The sequence below is a fragment of the Glycine soja genome, chromosome 10 (genome assembly GCF_004193775.1).
Source record: "Glycine soja cultivar W05 chromosome 10, ASM419377v2, whole genome shotgun sequence".
Classification (NCBI taxonomy): domain Eukaryota; kingdom Viridiplantae; phylum Streptophyta; class Magnoliopsida; order Fabales; family Fabaceae; genus Glycine; species Glycine soja.
In genome coordinates, this window is record NC_041011.1 from 41,918,184 (window position 1) to 41,934,577 (window position 16,394).

General features: G+C 32.5%; 2 protein-coding genes and 1 pseudogene across 3 annotated transcripts; 1 reads left to right on the top strand and 2 right to left on the bottom strand.

Moving 5' to 3' along the window:
• Positions 1-288: 288 nt before the first annotated feature.
• Positions 289-2,469, top strand: LOC114370479 (annotated as a pseudogene).
• Positions 2,470-7,626: 5,157 nt separating this feature from the next.
• Positions 7,627-9,309, bottom strand: LOC114369549. 2 transcript variants are annotated; one of them, XM_028326776.1, is made up of 4 exons: positions 9,021-9,309; positions 8,408-8,548; positions 8,037-8,255; positions 7,627-7,879 (listed from the first exon to the last, which is right to left on the bottom strand). In XM_028326776.1, exons 1-4 carry the CDS (start codon positions 9,126-9,128, stop codon positions 7,805-7,807), a joined length of 543 nt encoding a protein of 180 aa, XP_028182577.1. In that variant the 5' UTR covers positions 9,129-9,309; the 3' UTR covers positions 7,627-7,804. The 2 variants fall into 2 exon arrangements, with proteins under 2 accessions (XP_028182577.1, XP_028182578.1); XM_028326777.1 differs by lacking the exon at positions 9,021-9,309 and adding an exon at positions 8,651-8,904.
• Positions 9,310-11,926: 2,617 nt separating this feature from the next.
• On the bottom strand, positions 11,927-15,757 carry LOC114370966 (probable serine/threonine-protein kinase PBL24). The gene is made up of 5 exons (XM_028328366.1): positions 15,349-15,757; positions 14,919-15,094; positions 14,593-14,782; positions 13,760-14,151; positions 11,927-13,123 (listed from the first exon to the last, which is right to left on the bottom strand). Exons 1-5 carry the CDS (start codon positions 15,440-15,442, stop codon positions 12,086-12,088), a joined length of 1,890 nt encoding a protein of 629 aa, XP_028184167.1. The 5' UTR covers positions 15,443-15,757; the 3' UTR covers positions 11,927-12,085.
• Positions 15,758-16,394: the final 637 nt, after the last annotated feature.

Genomic DNA, 16,394 nt, shown 5'->3' on the forward strand with positions numbered 1-16,394 from the left:
AAAAATAGTGCACTTCATATATATTTTTAATATGATTCATTGGTGATATGAGTGGAAAGTGCATGGCCCGTGGACGGGACTCGTGTGCACTGAACACATAAACACCATAGAGTCAGACTGACACGCCCTTATTGGGTGGCTTTAATACACTCTTCGCCTTTGCACTCCGCAGACAAATTCTGTTATCAAGATTCGTCAACACTCACTCGCTCTCATCTTTGTCAAAACCTCATAACAATTTCAGAGAAGGGGAAAGGCACGCGTGAACGTGGCAGTTCTTGTTCTTCAATGGCGACCGAGGAGCAAGTACATGCACTCAAAGACATGTTGCGGGAATTGGTGAACTATTGTGGAGAGTGATGACTACACCGTATGCGCCATGGATGCTCTTTCTGCTCTCAAGGATTTGAAATGCACCACCTCTCTCTCTCTCGCAACTTGGACAATGTAACTGTTCCTCCACACTTTCGCTGCCCTCTCTCTGGAAACTTAATGACAGATCCTGTTATCTTGGCCACTGGACAGGTTGACTTCTCTCTCTTTCCCTTCTAATAATAAAGATCAATTCTTTCATCCTTGCGTAAGGTTTCAACATAAAAAGTGATTGGTGGGTAGCAAGAAACTATTTGATATAAGTATGATATACTAGCTAGTAACATATATATGATGTTCTCATTTGATAAAAAGAAAAAGAAAAAGAAAGTGTTACTGGAGTGTTTAGTGTAGAGAACCGTCTATCGACCATTACGCTTTTAATATAGTTATAAAAATAACAATAAAGGGGATTTTTTAATATACCCAAAAATCTATTTGACATTTAGTAAGAAATTAAAGAGAAAAAAAAATACAGGGGTGATAATTGATACTATTATGTAATAGAAACAGAAATAGAGAAAAAAATTGTGTTAATTAAATGAGGTGTTTAGAATAAAGTATCCAAAAAATCATCGGTATTATATATAGTAATAATAGTTGTTATCTTGATAGAATTGGTCACACTTTATAGGTTCGTTTGATGTACACCGACACAACACAAAAACAATATAACACAAATCCTTGAGTTATTAGACAACTTTTTTGTCCATTGTATTATTTGATGCACAATGAATAACACATTTATTTGGATTTTTTTTAATGCTTCTTGTTTAGAGAATGAAGATTGAGAAGTAGTAGTTGTTATAGGATGTGGTTTTAATTATTGCCTAAAAGATTATTTACATGCATGTTGTTACTTGGTCCTCATTGTACATTTGTACTACTAAATTAATGTATGTTGATTAATGGTGCATACTTTTGATTGGCCATTCAATCAGAGGTGGCTGAATGAGATCCACAGAATATGTCCTTAAACTCAGTAAATCCTATCTCACTCCATCCTTGCTCCTAATTGCTTCCTCCAAATGAGTTTTAAGGTTCAAGTTTAAGTTTATGCGTCTTCTTTTTACTTATATGATACTTAATTTTTTCACTTTTATTTGATGTGAGACTTCATAGACTTCACCTCACAGTTGTATTCTAATAATTCATAGACTCCCTTTGCATACATTACTCTTCAAGCTATCACTCTATGTCTCGGAAAATAAAGAAGCCGCAAAAGAGCTTCGACAGTAATTAATAAGGCGAATGTTAGCGTTTCGAACACTCTTTGGTGACTTAGAAGTGATTCATCTATTGCTGAGACCCTAATCACCCGGCAAGGCTTTTGTGGACTCCGAGTTCCATGAGGACTTGATCACAACTCTTCTTAATCTTTCAATTCACAATGACAACAAGAGGGTCTTTGCAAAGGATGAAAAAGTCATTTCACTTCTTATAGAATCCCTTAAATCAGAGGAATAGTTCAAACGAGAGCAATGTAGATGCAACAATTTTCTCAATGTCAACTCTTGATGCTAACAAACACATAATTGGAAGATCTGGAGTTATCAAATACTGGTGGATTTATTAGAAGAGGGTAATCCACCAACTATGAAAGATGATGCTTCAGCACTGTCCAGACTATGTTACATGCATGAAAACAAAGGGAGAATAGTGAGGGAAGGTGCAGTGCAAGTTATTCTTAAAAAGATCGTTGACCATGCTTTAGTTGATGAGTTGTTGGCATTGCTACCACTTCTCTCTACACATCCCAAGGCTGTTGAAGCATTGGTGAACCATGATGTTGTTCCCTTCTTGTTGGATATCTTAAGGGAAAAGGAAAACACAACATCAGAATGCGTCAAGGAGAACTGTATTGCGATTCTTTACATAATCAATTTCAATAATAGAGAAAAAAGGAGGGAAATTAGGGAGGATGAAATGGTCACTGACACATTTCTAAGCTTGCACAATGCGGGAATTCAAGGGCCAAAAGGAAAGCTCGCGCTATTCTTGGCATGCTCGACATAGCTCAATCCTCTACTAGCCGTAGTTAGTGTCTATTATTTGGTTTGAAAATCTTTTATGTGAAAAAAGTACAACAAAATATCAATCCCCTGTTTCTCATAGAAAGGGTATACCGAACTAATAGTTCTTGGTGAAATTAGGCCTTGGAAATTGTAAATCACCTCTTTGTACATGAGTTTAGTTTCTTGTGTTCTGTACAAAATATATCTGGTAAATGCAAATTGAGAATTGGAAAGAAAACTTGTATATATGCACATTATGTGCGACAGTGGATTCATATTTGTTTCTTCCTAAAGGAAAGCTTTATTCTCTATCAACTTATGAAGTTTTGGTTTGATTTTTTGTTTAATTAAGTTAAATCTCAAATTCATTTTCTCATATGGTATCAGAGTTTATCCTAAATGGATTCTTATGTTTGTCACACTCTAGGCAGGTAGCCTTGAGCGTAAGGGAAAGTGTGGTCACACCTAGATAAAGGGGTGTTTTGGAAGTCTTACATGGCGGGTAGCCATGAGAAAAATGGAACATGTTGAAGTCTCATATCGAATAAAGATAGTGTCAAGATAAACTATATAAGTGGGGAGCAATCCTCACCTTATAAGCTGGTTTTGTAAGGTTAAGTTAAAGTCCAAAGCCACTTTCTCAAAAGTTATCTCATTATGAGACTATAGCTAGCTTGATGTGCTTTGTATTTTGTCGATGAGCCAACATTAAATTTCAAAATGACTCACTCCCAGTCTCACAATATTCTGAAAATCTTTTATTATTATTATTATTTTAATTTTCACTTTTGAGAATCTTAACAAATTGATGACTCCTTATTCCATTGTATGTGTTTTTATTACTCTACCAGTCTACGGTGGGGTAATGTAGGGTTCTTTTACGTAACCTAACTCTAACCCAGCTTCAGGCCCATTATTAGATGTGATGGCGTCCTATGCAACTCATGCCTTATCCCATTATCCGGTTTACTTGCTACCTAATGTCACTACTACAAAAAGCACCTTCTACGTCGATTATTTTGTGCATTTTACGTCGATTATTAACTGTCGTCGTAATCAATACCGTAAAAAGTTTATACTTTCTATGACGATTTTATAGAAAATCCTCTTAGAAATGTATCCTTCTAAGATGGTTTTCAGTTAAGAACCGTTTTAGAATGATATCTTTTTCTAAGACGATTTTTAGCTAAAAACCATTTTAGAAAGGTACCATTTTAAGACGATTCTTAGTTAAAAATCGTTTTAAAATAGTACACATTTTAAGACGATTTTTTAGAGAATCGTTCTAGAATGCATTAAAAAATATTAAAATATATTAAGGGTTCCAAGACGGTCTTTTGAAAAAACCATTTTCAGAGAACCGTCTTAGAATATGTTTTTTTTTTTAAATAAAAAAATTCATATACATTAACGTTGCATATGAATTCTGAAATTTAGTTTGTTAAAAAAAAAGCATATACATTAACACGTTATACAAGATATAGTAACATAATGTTTGATAAAAACTTTAATATATAATTAAAAACTAATATTACATTATGTTTAATATAAAATAGTATATTGTAAAACATAATACAATATTATTTCATATTTAATGATTTATTTTATAACATACCAAATGAAAATTAGGTCTTTTATAAAAATAATCAACATTTTTATTCTGTTTTTCATAGTTATATATGTCGTTGTATTAGTTTTATTTTGAAAAAAATATTAGCATCCAATCAATCCGTTAAAGAAAACTTTCACTATGTAAACTCTATAAATATCCACCAAGTTATCAATCTTTCAATATTTAAAGATTGAATTTGCCATCAAATTAATTTCTTTAGGATTTTTTTATCGCTATTCTTTCATTTAATATTTTTAAGAAAAAAATTAGTGACACAAATTTAATAAAGTAAATAGTCCATTTCTAAACACATTTAATTACATCCAATCATATATGATAAATTTATTAATTTTATAATAATTATCTTAAAAATTATGTTTATAATTATAAAGAGTAATAAATGGAAAAAAATATTGTATACTAAGTCTTTTAAAAAAAAATTAAATGGCGATAAAATGCACTTTTGAAATTTACTTTGAGGATGTATTTAATTTTGGAAAAAAAATGATTCAGTGATAGAATGTTTAAAATAAGAGTTTACTCAGTAAGATACTCTCAAAGCTTTCGCAATATCAATGCAGAGAAGTAAAAACATTCTTCACCACCGGTTACCTTATCGCGATATGTAACAACTGTTTGGCGGTGTGCTCAGTGTGAGATGCAACTCGCCATTCGCGACGGAGCTTTTTAGCAATTAATTAACTTGTGAAAAGGCATGGTAACACTTATCCATAATAAAGGAAGTGAAATATTATTTTCCTAGCTGTTAATATTTCTTCAAGCATCCACACGCCTAGTATATTGTGGAGCATTAATAACGCTGAAGAGAAAAAAAAAAGTAATGATTGAGAAATGTGAAAAATAATTTCCTACAATAACAAGAAAAAAGGTGTTTCTTTCATTACCCAAAATCAATAGACACTTTGAGAGAAATAAAAAAAATGAAAAATAAATACTGGTCAGATGTGACGAAAAAAGAGATAACGCTATTGATAGTAAATTTCAAAAGTGCATTTAAATATTGTGTATGTTTGCAATATAATAACTCAAATAACAATACCGTACCCGTACCGATGGGTGTATCTCACAAATGAGATAACGCTATACTCATAGATAAATATATAGGGTTATCCCTCACCTCAACATTTACTAGGTTACACTGGACCACGATAGTTACTGGACGGGACAAGTACAATTATTATATACTGAGATATGCTTATTAGTTAACTTGGTTAGTGATTAAAAATAGGTGCCAAGTAGAGAGTACTCATCAGCTCAGATAATGCATGCGTTGGTACGGTTTTGCCATATATTTTGTTTTTTTAGGGTTATCCAAAATATATAAGAGGGTTCATCGATCATACCTTGAGCTTTAGTTTGATTCATCATCAGTTGTAATAAATAGTAATCATTCGACCAATTCTAATTATTGGATTATGTTTAAGTTGCTAAAGCTCACTCAGTTACATCCGAGACCAAGGACCACAAAATGTCTTTCTATTTTTACCTACTAGTGTAGGCTTTCGGTGGATGATCAAAATTCGAGAAGATTGTCAAGTAAAAAACCAGACATGTATAATTGGTGAAGAAGGAAGTTATAAACAAGACAAATTCAGATGCAGAGGAATGAATTCTCAAGGTCCTTTTCGTGGGCACTAAATATAATAAAGCACAGAACAAAACACTCTCCAAAAAGTGTTTGACTTTTTCGTGGGTTCTACCGCTGGTTCGAAAGTAAACAATGAGCAACGATGCATAGTAAACCACCATTTTCATGGCCAAAGAAGGAAATTAAGGAATTTTCGTGATGGTCACTTTTCACCTTACGGTTATATCCGACAACAAGATATAACACGAGAAGAAGAAATTTTTTATTTCTATAATTTTTTTTTTCACATGCATCATCTTTCCCAGAAAATTATGTTTGAGATACAGTCAAACCAAACATGAATATCTCTTTAAGTAGTAATTTAAACCTTAATTTGTTACATTATCAGAGACTAGTTCAGCCAAGCCCCCATTGGTTTCTATTACAATTTATATATAAATTTTTTTTACAATCAAGTAAGAAAGAAAAAAAGTGAAAAAAGTACTGTAAAATATTAATACTTCAAAATATAGAATATTAAATCTTTGTACTACTGTAGGTAAAATGTGTCTATACATAATTCATTTTGTCAAACTAATATACCATTCATGATGATCATGTATTGCCCTTTATATTGTATTCTTCTTTAAGACTTTTTTTTTTGTTCAACTATATCCATTTATGAAACCTTATCGACAATTTTTCAGCATAAGTGTACAAGCCTGCTATTTTATATCACCATTTTTACTGATTACACCACCTTTTTTTCTTGTTGTTTCAAAATTTAATTTGTATTACTCAAATGAGTTTAATTATGGGAGTGAGTCATAATATACTTGCAGTTTCAGAATACTTCAATGTTTAATTTTTTTTTTCTAAAAATTTAATTTCAAAATGTAAATACTCTTCTGAAATTCAATTCTATAAGAGTGTTTTATACATTTCAGAACTAAAAAATTAGAAGGAAGATTAAATCACTTTCAAAATTATTTTTTTTAAAATAATTTAATAAAAGCAATTTAATTTAAGATAATAATTAAAAAATAAAGAATGGTGCCATTGGAAAAAAGGGGAACGCAGAAAACAACCACCTACTATATGTTAACAATTTCGGGCTTCGAATTTTGCCAGGAATAGCCAGTCCAGCCCATAATCAGATTTGTCTTCTGAACATGCTTGCCAAGGCCGAAAAGTATATCAAGGCCCAAGAATATAAAGACAATTGATTTGTAGTTTGTTTTTTTTTTATGCGAATTGATTGGTATTTGAATCTGATTAGTTCGTCAATATTAATAAAGAAAAAGCTTTTTATTTTTGGTGCAAGGTAAAAAAAAAAAAAAGAGTCAGTAATTAAAAAGTACCTTCAGTTATTGCTTCCATTTTTCTTTTTCCTTGCAGCTCTTTTTTAGGCTTTTATCTTTGACTATTTAACTTTTCCTCAAACTTGTAGTCCATATCTTCAAGTACAAAATCTCAATCTTTTATTTTTCTTTCTTTTGACAGAAATCTCAATCTTTAGTACTGCCGCTTTGTATTAAACATGGTGAAATTAATTCACCAAAAAAAGGGTGAAATAAGTTAATATAATATTTATGATTTTATTATTTATTCAATATATAAACATTTTGTCTTGTATCAGTTTAATTATTTTATATAGTAAAATGATAGATAATTTAATCAAATTTTAAAAGATGCAATTAAGATCAATTAAGTTTTGGTATGTAATATTACATAAATTGCTTTTCATTACAATCCAAAATAACCACCCGATGCAAAACTCTGCTCGTTTGCATTTCAAATCCAAATCACCTTCGACCAATTTTTGCAGTTGCCACACACTCAATATATGGCAGCGTGAGCTCGGCCTAACAATTCGTTTCTATTTAATTTTTTTTTTTTTGAAGGATTTTTTCTTCTTTTTCTTTTAGTTTCAGTTTTTCTTTTTCATATTATATATTTTATTACTAATATTGTATTATATTTTAAAATATTACAAACAAACAGTATTATTAGAAGAATGATATGGTAAACTGACTTGACCTGAATGAAGGAAACCATGGCCAATAAAAAGCAAAATGCATTCATTCATGTTCGACATCTAAACCCTGTATTTAGCTGGGCACATCACTGTCAGCATTATTAAAATTAAACACAGTTGTTCCCTCTCGAAAAACTCCTTCGAATGACGGCGTTATCGATTGACTTTGGATAGGAGTTTCACTGTTTCAGTTTAGAATGCTCATGACACACAAGCAGTACAAGACACTTGGAAATGAACCCCAGCAATTTCTTCTACAAATCCATAAACTAGGTCAAGAAATTAAAAATTTTGGCATATAAATGGGATATAAAACGTAAACAAATATAGTACAGTATATAGTATTAGAAATGAATAAATAAATAAATGAATGAATAGCAAAAAGAAAATTTTGGTGAGCGAGTGAGGTACCCGTTTGTTGGTGGTGTGGAGGAGTTCGGGAGGGATCTTATAGAGATCTTCGTCAACAGGTTTGGGAGTTCGTGGAACGGTGTCGTGTTGTTGTACCTGCACCTGCACATGCTTGCTTATTCTATTTGGCTTCCTCTGCTGTTCCCTTACGTCGTACACTTTTCCTTTGTTAGCATTACCATTAACATGTCGGCACCTCCTCTCCTTGTTCCTCGTTTCCTACACTCACAATCACAAAAACAACGTGGGAATTGAAACAAATTGCATATGTTCTTGCATCATGAACCATGACCATTGCAAATTGAAACCATTTTTTAAAAAGTTAATCTTAAATGCCCTCGTATGATCATCATGCATGAAATTAAGAGAACCTGTTTGATATGATTTCGGAGATGACGAGGTTTGTTATGAAGACGGGCCTGTGTGGCACACTCGAAATAACGAGTGATTGGAAACTCATTGGTGAAATCCCAGTTCCCAAACGCTGGAATGTGTTCGTCTCCCTTCCATTCCTACATCATAAAAAACCAATCATTAGTTAATAACTATATATGAATATAATTCCCTGCTGCACCATAAGTGACTAAAAAGGAACCCCAACTAAAGAAGCTTACATCCATTTTGTTCAGCTGTGAAATCGAAGCCACAAACAAAATTGGGAGCAAAAAGGTTAGAGAAAGTGGGGAAGGGGTTTAGAGCCTGAAAAGTGAAAAGACAAGGAGAGGGAGTGGAATGGTAAAAGCCTTTTTACACGGTTGAATTATGATTATGCAGAGAATGAACGGTGGCAGAAGCAGGTAGTGCAGTGCAGGGTGCCACTAATAAAGGGCCTGCCCAGCCCACTGCCGTCACAGACCATTTTTTTTTTTTTACCATGAATCAGTTTCTACACAGACATTTTAATATTTTGTAGTGTAAGGAAAAGGGAGTAATAATAAGTTAAAATAAAGGGTGAAATGAAGATGGTTGTTGTTTGTTACTTACTTGATTACTTTTTCTTTTGCGAAGTGTGGTGCGGTGGTTGATGTTGAATGAAGCGGCCAATTGAATGAGGGAGCAGCAAAGTACAGGTATGGGATAGGGACCCTCCATGTCCGTGCCCTTATGGCTAGAACTGGGGCATTTAGTAACCGAGCAATTGTTGCAGAAAAGTGGGTGTGTGTTACTGTGGAGAAGTATGACCAATCTGAAAAAGCTTGGAATTTGAATGTTTATGGCTGCTGCCAAACTGTCACTGTTGACTCTGTCTTCTGCTCTCACTTATTGCACTTCAAAATGCCTGCGCCATTTGCCCATCTCTGTGTCTATGTGCCAAACTCAGCCACAGTCAATATATATATATATATATATATATATATATATATATATATATATAAGTTTGGCTAACTTTTTCAATGGGCCCTGGAGAACACTGAATGGATTTCATTCGGGGAATGCCGGATCTCATCCTTTAATTCAGATTCGTCAAGTCAATTAGCCAGCCCTTGTATTGTACCTTTCATTTCTTGGAACAAATAAGGGTTTGTTTGTTTGTTTGTTTTCTGTAGAAAAAATTACAAGGATTTACTTGTTTTAAAATTGAATTCAAATTGATTAAAAAATTACAATAAAAGTTTTATTGAAAAGATTATTACAATCTTAGTATTATATATAATTTTCAATATATTTTTAACAATTCTTGTTGACAAGATTTGTTACAAGAAGAATTTATTCCAATGTCTTAGCATGCAGACACTAACTAAAACAGATAGATTAGTGTGCAATATTTTAGGATATTCAGTTAAAGTGGTATAAATCATTCAAACGTCCAGTATTATGTAAATCATTCAAACGTCTAGTTTGTTCACAATGTAAAAAAAAAATACAGAAAAAAAAAAACCAATACTATCAACCAAAACTTGCTAAACTACACATCCGCAAATAGACAGACAACTCTTATTAAACACAACGCTTAACAAAATCACTTTACCCAATCACCATGGTTGGAGGTGTTCTTATTCAATGAAAAGAAAGAAAGAAAAAAGTTGTGCACAATGAAGTAAAAGGTACTAGATTAATTGATTATTGTATTGTTTTAAGTAAAGACTACAAAGCACGTTTCTTTTACTTAAATTCTAGAAAAATTATTTTAGAAAAATTGATATACAGTTAAATAAAATAAAATTTGAAAATTTGAAAATAATGTTGGAAAAAATTAATTCAAACTAATTATTAGTAAAAAAACAAAATTTGAGATATAATTTTAAATATGACTTTTACATCTATAATACTTTTGGAATATCATAATAATAATAACTAATAAGCTACATGTGCCCGTTTATCTATTTACTGTGATAGATTATAATAGGAATGTAAGTATCGAAAAAAAATGCAATAGGAATGTAATATAGGATCATGGGGAGTGGGGGTCGAAAATAACTCTCACTTCCACATTATGCCATAATCTCTTCGTTTTGCTTCAATAATACACTGCATTATTAAAAAGCAGATGAATTCTGACCAAGTGATCACCGTCACCTAAAGATGCGTGACTTTTGTAAGCATTACGTGTGATGCCCCAAATCATATATATTTTTTAGAAATGCTCTCTCACACGTACATGCACTCTTTTAAACACTTGTAATTAATTTCAAAATCCTAAAAAAAAAATTAAAAGAAATGAAGATAATACTCAAAGAATTCGTCTTACGACAATACTTACGGATTTGATACACCATGCATGGCATTGGACTGAAAATAACAATACTCGATACTTATTCTCGTTCTAGCTTCTTTTTTGGCTAACGTTCATTTTTTAATAAAAAAAGCTTATTATTAAAGCATTCATGATATATATATATATATATATATATATATATATATATATATATATAAATTATTGTCAGAGCCTCAGGTTTTTTTTTCTTTAAGCAGACTCAGATTAAATAACTATATGTATGGCTATATATTACAATTTTTAATTAAATATCTGCTTTATATTTAACGTTTTTCTTTTGTCTTTGATCAGATTTTTCCACGTACATAACTTTGAGGCTAATATTTCGATAAGGAGTAATGATTAACTAAAATCTCAAAAATGCTTTTATTATTTAAATTCCTGACGTTATGAAAAATAAACAAAGTTCATTTAAAATAATTAGATTCATTTTTAGGAGATATAAAATTGATTAGATGATTAAAAAGAAAGAAAGAAAGAATCATGAATTTAATCACTTCTCTAATAAAAAATTAATAAATTAACAAATTGACAATTAACTTGTATAAGAAAAAATTAGATTAACTTTTAAGTAATGACTAGGTTTCAAACTTAAAAGCCAGTTTCGGTCTTCTAGATCCTCCATAGTCACCTCAGCGACCGAAAGGCAAAGAGTTAAAGTATTTGACAATATTTAAGTCCATGGGTCATCATAAAAAAAATAACCTCATCGATAATTTGGAGTTGAGGCGCATGGCCTTTGAGCAGAAAAAAGCTTTTTACTGATTTTTCTTTTACCACATTGTATAGCCATAAAGAATTTATTAATGTTGTGAATCACTTGTCTTTATTTGAAAATTTAATTCATTATTTTTAACAAAATCTTCTTTTCTAATCATGTTTTTCTATTTATAAAATTTGAACTCAAAATCTTCCTCAAATCTAGTTTCATTTACTCAAAGTAATCAAAATTATGTTTTCAACAATTTATCTTTCATTTACAATTAGTTATAACATTAGTTATAACAAGCATTGATAAATGATAGTAATTAACAATTAGAGTTTGCAGTTTTGATATACACTCCCAACAATAGCAACAATTCCTCGAAGAAAATTCACGATGAGCTTCACTCTAGTTGTTGAACAAAAGGTAGAGAAAGAATAAATATACACGAGGCCTACTAGACAAAACAGATAAATATTAAGGACGCTTGATATTAAAGTAATAGTTTTTAAAAGAATCCCACATATTGTGTGGCAAAAATACAAAGCAACATGTCAAAGAATGAGCATGCATGCATGTTCATCATCATCATCACAAGTGGCACAATTAAGCAGAGGTTGATAAGTTTAGTTATCGCGAATAAACACTTGATCCTCCACTGCTGCTTGTTTGGTCAAAAGGGTGACCACTATCCTCATCAGACCCAATGCTGGTTGCACGGTCTAAAATATTCATGCTCTCATCCTCTGTCCTTCTGCTGCCATAGGGGTCCGAGCGATAACTTCCTTGTGATAGCCTCATGCTGCTACGCTCTGACCGAACCCCTTCATCCTCTGATCCCACACTGCTGCTACGACAACTTGAGGAAATGCTTCCATCCTCAGATGCAACGTTGCTCTTGTGGCTCAAAACTCTGCTAGAAGGTTTTCTGATGGAAGATTTTCTGCTGCTCTTCTGGCTTAAGTCTTTGGTGCTAGAAGACTTTCTGCTGCTCTTATGCTGGCTTAGGTCTTCCACGGAAGATTTTCTGCTGCTCTTCTGGCTTAAGTCTTTGGTGCTAGAAGACTTTCTGCTGCTCTTATGCTGGCTTAGGTCTTCCACGGAGGATTTTTTGCTGCTCTTCTGCTGGCTTAAATCTTCCACAGAAGATTTTCTGCTGCTCTTCTGGCTTAAATCACCGCGAGATTTCCTACTGCTCTTGCTGCTGATGGAAGAAACGCTAACCCCATCTCCTGATTCTGAACTGTGTTTTCCTTTACTTGATCTGGTGCTGCTTTTGCGGCTTGGTTTAGAGGAAACCACTGGTGGAAGATGGCTGCTATCACAATAATCATGTTGACTTTTATCCAACGATGATCTGCGGCTTCCCTTTCTAGATATTGCGTCGCTTCCGCTCTCACTTTCGCCCTCGCTATCGCTTTCCCTTTCGCTTTCAGCAACATCACTCTTTTTGGGGACAGGAGCATGAGCAGGTGGAGGAGGAGGCGCGGAAAGGAAACCTAGAGCAGTTACAACGTCACTGATCAAAGGACGAGCTTCTGCTTCCTCCTGTAAGCACATGGATGCTATTGCAACAACTTGATTCAGATCTTTTTCTGGGAAGTTCTTATTAAGAAGTGGATCTGCCATTTCTGGATATCTCTTGGGGTCCCTGAACAAGGGTGTTGCCTGCACAGTCACAAAAGCAAATTTAGATGGACATTAATTGATACATTATACATCAAAAACACATGCTCGTGGATCAAGGAAGCTATTGGACATTGGATGACAGAACTTGGATACAATTTCATGGGATATTGTTTGTAATGTTCTCATGTCAAAATTGAAGTTGCACCTCAATAATCCGCATAATAAAGATTTGATTAAAGAATTTATGTATATTACCAAAGTAAAACTCCAATTCTCATTTTTAAAAAAACTGTACAGACGACACCTAAAAAATTGTAAATAAGTTTTGTCCTATAAATTGTAAGGTCCAAATGTGTTTTATTTTTGTTTTAATTTCCGGTCAAAAGATTCAAAATTAATTTTAGTCTTCATACTTTTTTTTATGTGTAAGATGGGTCCTTTTATTTTGAATAATTAGTGAATGTCTTCTTTGTGAAACGTAGGATAAGAGGGGCAACATTGAGCAATTATAAAAATTAAGAGAACTAAAGTCATCCTTTTAAAAGTAACAATTAATACCTATTTTAACTGAAAATTGAGAATTTAAGACACAGTTTTCCCCTTAACTATAACTAATATCATGCATCATTCTCATAAACAACTTCCAAATTAAAGAGATTGCTAATAGTATTTTACCCATGAAACAAGATTCTGCTCTTCGTTTGGCTTTGAGGTGTCAATGGCTCTTCGTCCAGTTATGAGCTCTAGCAAGACAACTCCGAAACTGTATACATCTGATTTCAAGGTGAGTTGACCAGCTTTTACATACTCGGGAGCACAGTGACCATAGGTACCCATAAGTCTTGGAGGTCCATTGTTCATCTTGTCTCCACCAGAAAGCTTGGCCATGCCAACATCACATAGTTTTGCAAGCAGATCACTGTCCACCAAGATGCTCGACGCTTTCAAGTCCCGGTATATAACCGGGGGCTTCGAAGTCTCATGCAAGTACTCTAGTCCTTTAGAAGCAGCCGCTACTATTTTCATTCTTTCAAACCAATTTAATGGGCTCTCATCCGCTTTTTTCTCTGCCACAAAATTCCTATTTTTTAGCTACATATTAACCTAAACTAATAAAGAACAAGGTAGAATTGTATGATATTATGTATATCTATATCAAAATTTGATGAAATATTATGTATAAGGGAGGGAAGGTAATAATGAAAAGAGGAAGGTTAACAAAATTCTCTCGACCAAAACTTATTGCATCTCAATCTTTAAGTCACACGTAATTATATTTTTATTTTAATAATATGGAGGAGTGTGAGATTATATATCATCTTGGGTCATGTAATAATTTTTTTAATATATTTTTTTATTATTAATAAATTTGTTGTATAAATTATAAAATTGAGTGATTATTGTTAAATAACGGAGTAACACGTGATGTCTATAAGATTTTGTAATTTTTTAAATAAATAAAAGTAAATAATGAGGTTAAAAAGTCTGAATTTTAAGATTTCTCTTACCAAAAAGACGGTTTTCTAGAGTACGCGAAGCAAATAACTCGTAGACCAAAAGACGTTGATCTCCATCAGCACAATAACCAATGAGATTGACCAGATTTTCGTGGTGCAAGAGACTTAGCTCCGCAACCTCAGCCAGAAATTCCTTACTGCTTTGGATCCCATTTCGGTCGAGTTGCTTCACCGCCACAAGCTGGAGGGATCCAAACAAAACTTAACAAATTGAGTGAAAAACAAAAACAAAAGAAATAGATTATTTTTTCAACTACTTTCTTTTTCTAAAAGTTAAAATTATTTTTAAAAAATAACTAAACTAAAAGCCTTATGACCTGGCCGGTGGAAGGAATTATCCCTTTGTAGATTCTGCCGAAACCTCCTTCATCAATGAGGCATTCCTGACGGAAATTCTTTGTTGCTGTTGCTAGCTCACGGAAACTGAAAGCCTGTGCCTGAATATTGCCAGGGTCAGCTTGGTTTTGCTCGTCAGCTTTTTGTTTCTTCATATCTGCATTCCAATGGACCCACGTACCGCAATGTTTTAAGCCATGCAAACAAATACTTATCAATAAATTAAAATTGCTATGATATATATATATATATATATATATATATATATATATGTTAAGCTTCCATTTTATCTCTATTTATCAATCAACCAATTTTTACTATGAATTATATATAGGTCGTGAGTTTAAAATAAAATGAAAATGTTGCAAAACCAACCCACTGATTAAAAAAAAAAAAAGCACACATAATTACCTGGATTTTTTCCTGTAACAAGTTCTGGGGGTGGAGACCCATGCTCCCTCTTGCTATTGCTTTTTTTAGGGCCACAACAAGGGAAGCAGTTCATGCTTCTAGCCTCTTACGATGTATGTGTATATCAAATAAACAACCTCCAAGAACTTGTGGTTGAAGAAATTTGTAAATGATATTTATGAATTCTTCGTTCTAAAAAGTATTTCCATCCAGAAACAACGCAAAAAAAATATCTTTCATAATCTATATGGTTAAATTAATTAGTAAGAATAAGAATTAGCAAAATTAAAGGACGAGGGTCCCTCAAATGACGTTGAAGGACCCCCTCGGAAGGGAAGCAGAGCCTACAAGAACGGCAAAGAGATTAACAGAAAAAGATGAAAAGAAGAGGAAGCCATGCTAGCTTGGAGACATGCAAAAAACGACGAGGTTAATTTCCTCATATGCCTCGGAGAGAAAAAGGGGGGGATTTGACGGGACTTGATCATGAGGTGTCGTTTTAGATGGATTCCAAAAATTGTGGAATTAAAATTCCAGTTTATGGGTTAAAATCAGTTAAATTAAAATGTGATTATATCTTCCTGGCCATACATCGATGGCATCCAACCATTTCCTTTGTTTTCATTTGGTTAATTAAGGTCATATTTTGACTTGCAACATTTTAATTACATGACCACAGCACACATTTTGGTTAATGTGAGACTATACTTTTACAGATTTATTTAAATATATATATATATATTATTTTTATCTCCTTTGCTTTATTTGTATTTAGTAAACTAAAGAAGAAAAAACACAGCAAAGATATAGAAATAAAAAAAGTACAGAAAATTATCTTCGCTTTTATTCAGTAAAAAAAAATTCTCTTCGCTTATTTGGATGAGTGGAAATAAATAAATAAATTATATAAAAAACATTTTTATATTAATTAAAAGAATTTATTATAATAAATTTTTTATTAACATAAACTATTTATTATTATTATTATCAAAAAAATATGTTAAAAAGTCACTTAATTTTTTTAAAAATTAAAACAAAAATATTTC